Source organism: Ziziphus jujuba, chromosome 3 (assembly GCF_031755915.1).
Source record: "Ziziphus jujuba cultivar Dongzao chromosome 3, ASM3175591v1".
Lineage (NCBI taxonomy): Eukaryota > Viridiplantae > Streptophyta > Magnoliopsida > Rosales > Rhamnaceae > Ziziphus > Ziziphus jujuba.
In genome coordinates, this window is record NC_083381.1 from 21,171,781 (window position 1) to 21,179,653 (window position 7,873).

Genomic DNA, 7,873 nt, shown 5'->3' on the forward strand with positions numbered 1-7,873 from the left:
GCAATTTCAAAATTTCGGAGTCACAAAGACTCTAAATGTAAGCTAACCTTTAAAAATTGCACAATTCCAACTACACAATTTCAATTCCACAATATTCAGAAATTGCACAATATTCCATAGTTCCCAAAAAAAAAAACTAACAATTAAAAAGCAATTTCTGAAATTCAGAGTCACAAAGACTCTGAAATGAAAGCTAACTTGTTTAAAATTGGCAACTTTAGGAGTTCAGGGTCACAAAGACTCTGAAATGTAAGCTAACATGTTTAAAATTGCAATTTCGAAAATGTTGGAGTCACAAAGACTCTGAAATGCAAGCAATCTTACAATTTGAATTCAAAACTTCATAGAAAAGAGTTTCAAAAACAATTCACAGATACAATTCAACATTTCACATACAGTTCAATCTCACAAAAGTTAATCCGATTATTTCCTTCACAAAATTACAAAGAAAGAACAAAATCTATAGTCTATTTATGCAATCACACTTTATCCATCCACAGCCAGTGAGAGTTTAAGAGAAAAGAACAACTTACCTTAAGTTATTACAGCTTTAAACACAGGCCATAGAGCCACCCACGAGCATGACACAGCCACAAGCCACGGACTTGCCTCACCTTCAATCCTTCAACTTGAATGGCCAATTTTCTCTTTAATATTAAAATCCAACAGTCATTAAACATTTAATATTTCAGAATTGAGGAGATAATCAAAGAAAAATATATAATTTTGAAATAGTGATTTCTTAGAACTTAAACCCTAAAAGGAAAAAAATTGGGGAAAATAGAAATTTGCAAAATTACCTTCGAATTAACGTGATCATTGGTGACCAGATGATGGTAATCGAGGCTTTTGATGGTCTCACAGCTACCGGCCCACCGTAGAGTAACAATGTCTAACAGTCTAGGCTAGGGTTTCGGACAGCCACCTCAAGCTGAGAATGGATAGATTGGAGAGTGAGAGAGTGAGATGAGAGTTAAAAAGATAGAGAGAGATTGAATTTTAGAGCAAGAGATAGAGAGAGGAGTGAAGAGATCTACAAGAGAGGGTTAAATGGTGAGAGATTGAGAGTGAGAAAATGGAAGATAAGGGAGATTATTGTTGTCCAAGAGATGGCAGAGGACAGGTGCTTGTCGGCTTGAGAGATGGTGAATGGTGACTGAGAGTGATAGCTGAGCTAGGGTTTACCAGAGACAAGAGAAGAGATTGAAAGAAGAGGGGGAGAAGACAGAAGAGAACTTTCGAGACAAGAGCAGAGTGAGAGAGTGTTTTCTTTCTTTTATTTATTTATTTATTTTTTGTTTAATATCATATATAAAATTAATAAAACTATAAACATATTATTATTATATATATAAAAATGTAATTATATATATTTTTTATAATATTTAAAGTATCCGGTTCGGTTCGGGTGGTCTGATGATTTTTAGTTTAAAAACCGACATCCGAACCGAACCGTCTCCTTCTTTGTTAAATAATAACCGAACCGCCCAACCAAGCACAACCAATCCGATCCGTAGACGTTCGGTTCGGTCGATTTTACCGGTCCGATTCGGTTTGACCGGGTTTTTGCCCACCCCTAATTGAAACTGAATCAAGCTTCAAGAAGGTCGACATCTTTGTTAAAACAGACAAAATATTTAATTGAATATTCAAAAGGCGATGGAGATGCGTAACTAATGGAGGAGGATTTGATTAAATTCAAAAAGAGAAAAGCGAATTACTCGTTTTTTTCCAGCAGAAGAAGCTACAGAGAATAACTATAGTGCTCTCTGCATATAAGAGTTTCGGGTCTAAATTTGAATTTGTGACCCCTTGTCTAGCCATTGGGATGCTCTGCTCTTCATTTGACAACTAATTGGGCCTTGTTTGGGCCGGATTTGGGCTGGCAATATGCTGTCATTCAGAAAAATAATAATAATAATAATAATAATAAAATCACATATGTATTCCACAATACTGCTAAAAACTCAGTTTAGACTGCATTAAAAGGTGTTTAAATTAACATCATACAAATAAAAATAAAAAAATGAAAGAATGTTTTATACTAAATATCAAAAACTGCATTTGATAGATGATTCTTATAGTTTATATATTAATAAATTCATAAAAGATTATCAACGGGATTCATTAGTTAATGATTATTTTTATATTTTATATTTCAAAATAAAAATAAAAAAGAGACAAATAATTTTTAACCATTTAAGAATTTTATGAGTTAAGATAATATTTATAAAATATAATGTAATGTAGTAAATGTTTTATTTCAATTAATAAATAATTTTTATCAAATATATTTATATATATATATAGGACGTGTTTATGGTGCGATCCGTCCGCATGTGGACCCACATCAAAGACGACGCTTTTAAAAAAAAAATGTTGTTTTTTACTGTATTTGTGTAATAGCAAAGATAATACTTTTTTTTAAAAGCGTTGTCTTTGCTGCGAATGCATGCGAACGAACCGCACCATGACATTATCCTATATAGATATATATATATATTGCATTTTTTTATTAATAATAATTTATTTATAATTATTACTGCTTACTAAGGTTTAAAATTTCAATATCAGTGGAAATATTAAAGATTCAAAATATGAAAATTTCTATGAAAATATCGGAAAGTATTGAATATCGATAAAAATTTACAAAAAATAATGGAAATTTATTTTAAAAAATGATTTTTTTTTTAACTTTAGAATTAGATAGTTTAATCAATCATTTATCAAACTTATCACAAGCCCGAGAGAAAGTAAAAAATGATTTTTTTTCTTTTTTTTTTGCTTCATGAAAAAAAAAAAAAACTCTGATTTATTTTCAAGCAATGTTATAGTTATCAGATATTTTTGCTAAAATTTTGAGAATAAATTATATAGTAGTTTTTTAATAATGTTAAATTGATATTATCATATATATATATATATATAATATAGAAAAGTAAACCATTTAAAAGAATATCAAAATTTTAATTAAAAAACTTTTGATCACTTTAAATTTATTAAAATTTTGATATTTATTCTTTATCTTGGTATGGTTGTGATAAATATTTTATCCTAAAACAAAAAACTACTAAGAGCATACGGCAACAAATTATTTACCTTTTGAGAGGGTTTAACCAAGAATATTTCTTTGCATTCTTATGAGAATACAACAAAGGAAAATTTCTCTATAAGGTGCTTTTTATATGGTCAAGAATATTTTCAATAAGATTAAAACATTCATACAATTTTAGTCAATGAAATGTTCCATAAACTATTTATAGAGTAATAAATTTCCTTATTAGGATTAATTAAATAAAAAAGTGCATAAAAGTTTTCGCTCATTTTACAGCATGTATTTTTGGCTTTTATTTTCTTTCCCTCCGGTCCACGGCCAAGAGGTGCATAGACTGATGGAGCATGTTCTTCACTCCTCACCATACCCATGCACTCAAACTCATCCAAACTCTCTCTCTCAGACTCCCAAAACCACTTTCTACTGCCACCACGAAGTTCTGTATACAAAGCCATGCTTCAGCTACTCTTCCTGACCTGAAGCCTCTCAACTCCAAGATCACTAGCTACATGCGAAATGGGCTTGTCGATCAGGCCCAGAAGCTGTTCGACGAAATGCCTCGGCGAAACACCGTCACTTGGAATGCTATGATCAGGGGATATTTTCTTAATGGGGATACCGAAAACGCAATATATTTGTTTGAACGAATGCCCGAGCGTGATGTGTTCTCGTATAACACAACTATTGCCGGGTTGATGCAATTCGGAGATGTTGATGGTGCTGAAGGAGTCTTTAAAGGGATGATATTTAGAGATGTTGTTACGTGGAATTCGATGGTTGCGGGGTATATTCGTAATGGGATGATTGATGAGGCGGTATGGGTATTTGATGGGATGCCGTTGAAGGATGTGGTTTCTTGGAACTTGGTGGTTGGTGGACTTGTGAACTGTGGAGAATTTGATTTGGCTGAAGGGTATTTCAAAAGAATGACTACTCGGGATGTTGCTTCTTGGACTATAATGGTTTCAGGGCTTGCGAGAGCAGGAAGGGTTTTTGAAGCCCGTGAGCTTTTTGAAGCCATGCCTATGAGAGATATCCAAGCTTGGAATGCAATGCTGGTTGGCTATATAGAACATGGACGCATCGAAATTGCAGAAGTTTTATTTCATAAGATGCCCAAACGGAATTTCGATTCTTGGATAGTATTGGTTAATGGGTTGGTAAAAAGTAAAAGAGTTAATGATGCCATGAAGCTTTTCATCGAAATGCCACAGAAACGCCAAACAACATGGAACTCAATACTTGTGGAGTTAACGAGAAATGGGCTCATCAGGGAGTCTCATGCATTCCTGGAGAAATTCCCTTGCACAGATGTTGTGTCATGGACAAATATTCTTGTTGGATATTTCAAAATCGGAGAGGTTGGCTGTGCGATTAAACTCTTTGGGTTGATGTCAATTCGAGATGCAACTGCATATAATGTAACAATATTTGGATTAGGTGAAAACGATCATGGTGAAGAAGGTGTAAAACTTTTTATTAGAATGAAAGAATCAGGCCCATCCCCAGATGAGGCTACTTTTACAAGTATTTTGACAATCTGTTCAGACTTGCCAGCCCTACACCTTGGTAGACAAACTCATGCACAGGTTGTAAAAGCAGGATTCAATAATTTTCTTGCAGTTTCTAATGCCATGGTTACCATGTATACAAGATGTGGAAACATGGATTCTGCTTTGTTAGAATTCTCTTCCATGCTAACCCATGATATCATATCTTGGAATTCTATAATCTGTGGATTTGCTCACCATGGGAATGCAGAAAAAGCTTTGGAGATGTTTGAACAAATGAGATCAAAAGATGTCATACCCAATCATATAACCTTCATCGGTGTTCTATCTGCTTGTAGCCATGCTGGAATGGTGGACCAGGGCAGGTATTTCTTTGACATCATGAGATACGAGTATTTTCTTCAGCCAACGAGTGAACATTATACTTGTTTAGTTGATTTGCTGGGGAGATTTGGCCTTATAGACGAGGCAATCAATATTTTAGATCAAATAAGAGCAGATGGAATTGAAGTTCCTGGAAGTGTTTGGGGGGCATTACTCGGGGCCTGTAGAATCCACAGGAATATTGAAATTGGCAAGATTGCTGGGGAAAGGATTTTGGATGTAGAGCCTGATAATTCTGGTGTGTATTTAATTTTGGCAGAAATGTATCTGCGTTGTGGAAGAAGGAAAGATGCAGAAAGAATTTGGACCAGAATGAAAGAAACAGGAGTCAAAAAGCAGCCAGGGTGCAGTTGGGTTGAGCTAAACAACAGTGGCCATGTATTTCTTTCAGGAGATAGTTCGCATCCCGAGTTTGAAAGGATCAATTCTCTCCTAGAGTTGATGCATATGGAGATAGAGACTAAGATTTCAAAATCAAAACTTACTTCTTCTCAGCAACTACAAACTTCACTGGTATGTTATGATTGAGATTTTATTGTTATCTTCTGAAATGGAGAGTCGCTTAAATATAAAATCTACCTTTCTTATCCCTTGAAACAATGGAGATATAAAAACTAAATACTCAGCGATGAAAATTTCCTAAGTAGAAAGAAAAAACCCCAGAAGGAAACTGGACAAAAATTATTCTTATGCAGAAGCTGAATATAAAATATTGATTCTGCAAATTCTATCATGTGAAATAAAATTACAATGAAGCAAACGCTAACAACGCTCTGTATCAGTATATTCCATCAAGTATGAGCACTTGATATAATGGCAATTACAAAAAACAAACACTCAAATTCTAATAGAGCTTGGTTTCCCGGTTCTAGGATTTCGTCTCTGACTCGGAACTGTTACAGCTGATGCTTTTTTGCCTTTAAGATTGCTCTTATCCGGAACCTCCTTGGACTTTTTCATGTTCATAGAATTTTCTGCTGTCCGGCTTGGGATAACCTTACGTAGTGCATGCCTATTTTGAATTGTCTTACGATTCTTCAAAACCGATGGCCTTTCTGTTTTGACTCTGTTTTTATTCCCAATAACTACATCATTATCTGAAACGAAAAATGCCCAAATGGAATGTGTTAAGCATCCCTCATAGTAAATAATTAAAACCCAATAGTTGAACCAAATCATATATCTAACAGATGGACCAATTAGGCAGATACATGCTGATGGAACTATAAAGGAAACATTTATAAAGCAATTCAAGGCACCACGTTGCAGACTTTGATTTAAGAAGCAACAATTTTATAGTCATATAAACACAATGGTTTCCAAAACAACTCTCATACTCGGACTTGATAATACAGCCCGTGGCCGAGGTATCGAACTCGCTCCAATATTTTGTTGATTATCCTCTTCAAATTTCTCGTTTTTCTTCTCTGCTTCTGCCAAAGAAGAAGATTCAGATTTCGGGACTGTAAGATATCTTAATACATATAGGGAGTTCAATTTTGTTGATAATCATATGAAGTTGAATACATATAGGGAGTTCAATTTTGTTGATAATCATATGAAGTTGAAACCAAACTTTCAGGTACAGAAATTGTTGGTATAGCTACACTCGGCATGTAAGATTTTGGAATTTTTGCAATGGATGGTGGAGAAACATCTTCGTTCTGCTCCTCAACTGCAAATCATATATAAAACAGAACCTATTATTATATAACACATAAAACAGAAAAATGGTTTGAAGAGAAGATTGAAGAGAAGATTGATATGGGATTTTAGATATAGATTAAACATTCCATCATAGAGCATAAACAAAATGATTCTACTTAAATGGCTCGGTTTGCAATTGTTTAGCAAAGAGAGGAGAAAAAAAAAAAAAAAAAAGGCCCTTGTTTGCAATTAGCAAAATTAAAGACCCACAGGAATTATCAAGAATTAATCAGTTGTCTGTGTTTACGTGAAGTAACAATACTATCATGCTAACAATCATGAAAGTGAGACGAGAAACTTGGACATCTCAATTAAACAGTTGATAAAAAACAGGCAGGTTCATCTGGTTATTGCTCAATAAAAATTAATAAATTTGAGGAAGAAAAAATAAACCCAGCCAAGATATTTCGAAAGTAAATCAAAAGAAAAAAAAAAAAAAAAAACTAAAAGATGGACTGGTGAAACTACTAAGATCAATAAATAACCTGATGTATGAACATCATATACTCCATATTGATCCTCTTGGTCCTCTTGTTGTCTCACATTCACCCTTGGATACACTTCCAAATTCGAAAAAAGGAAAAATACCCAATTCAGAAAACGAAATAAAAAAAATAAGAATAACAATTTTCAAAGAGCATACATCGATACTACGAATCAACACCCTATAACATACAATTTTCAAATAAATTCCTATGGTGGGGTAATTCTGAGGTGAAGATCAGAAGGGAAGAGATTGGATCAAATGTATTTGAGGGTGTTGATTGATGATGAGGAGAATGATGAGGCCACAGCTGCAGCAGCAGTGGCAGCCATTTGTGTGATAATGGAGGTTTTTGGAGATGTTTGTTGTGGTGGGGTGGTGATGATGGTGGTTTTTTCAGTTAAAAATGGAGATTTAAAGAAGGGAGGGGGAGAGAAGAGAAAGAAAGAAAGGTATCAGGTATGGGGAGTTTGTAAAAGTAGAAAGCTATCTAAGCTGATGTGTGCAGATTGTGTCCGGTGGGATTGGAGTAGGATACATGGTGAGCGATAAGGTGTCCTTTTTTTTTTTCAAAAAAAAATTAATTCTTGCTTGTAAATTTTGATGTCATTTTTTGTTTGGCTATGTGAGTGGACTTGGTAGAAGAAATTGCTTCTTATTGCTTTCTTGTATTATTAAATTTATTAATGACTATAGCTATTTATATTTTTGTTCTAGTTTTTTGCTGGGGTT

General features: G+C 34.0%; 2 protein-coding genes across 2 annotated transcripts; one reads left to right on the forward strand and one right to left on the reverse strand.

Moving 5' to 3' along the window:
• Nucleotides 1-3,192: 3,192 nt before the first annotated feature.
• LOC132803347 (pentatricopeptide repeat-containing protein At4g02750-like) lies at nt 3,193-7,106 on the forward strand. The gene has a single exon (XM_060816066.1). The coding sequence runs from the start codon at nt 3,400-3,402 to the stop codon at nt 5,476-5,478; it is 2,079 nt and encodes a 692-aa protein (XP_060672049.1). The 5' UTR covers nt 3,193-3,399; the 3' UTR covers nt 5,479-7,106.
• On the reverse strand, nt 5,617-7,537 carry LOC132803348 (uncharacterized). Its single transcript, XM_060816067.1, has 5 exons — nt 7,334-7,537; nt 7,143-7,217; nt 6,527-6,625; nt 6,288-6,383; nt 5,617-6,047 (listed from the first exon to the last, which is right to left on the reverse strand). The coding sequence occupies exons 3-5, from the start codon at nt 6,564-6,566 to the stop codon at nt 5,788-5,790; spliced, it is 396 nt and encodes a 131-aa protein (XP_060672050.1). The 5' UTR covers nt 6,567-6,625; nt 7,143-7,217; nt 7,334-7,537; the 3' UTR covers nt 5,617-5,787.
• Nucleotides 7,538-7,873: the final 336 nt, after the last annotated feature.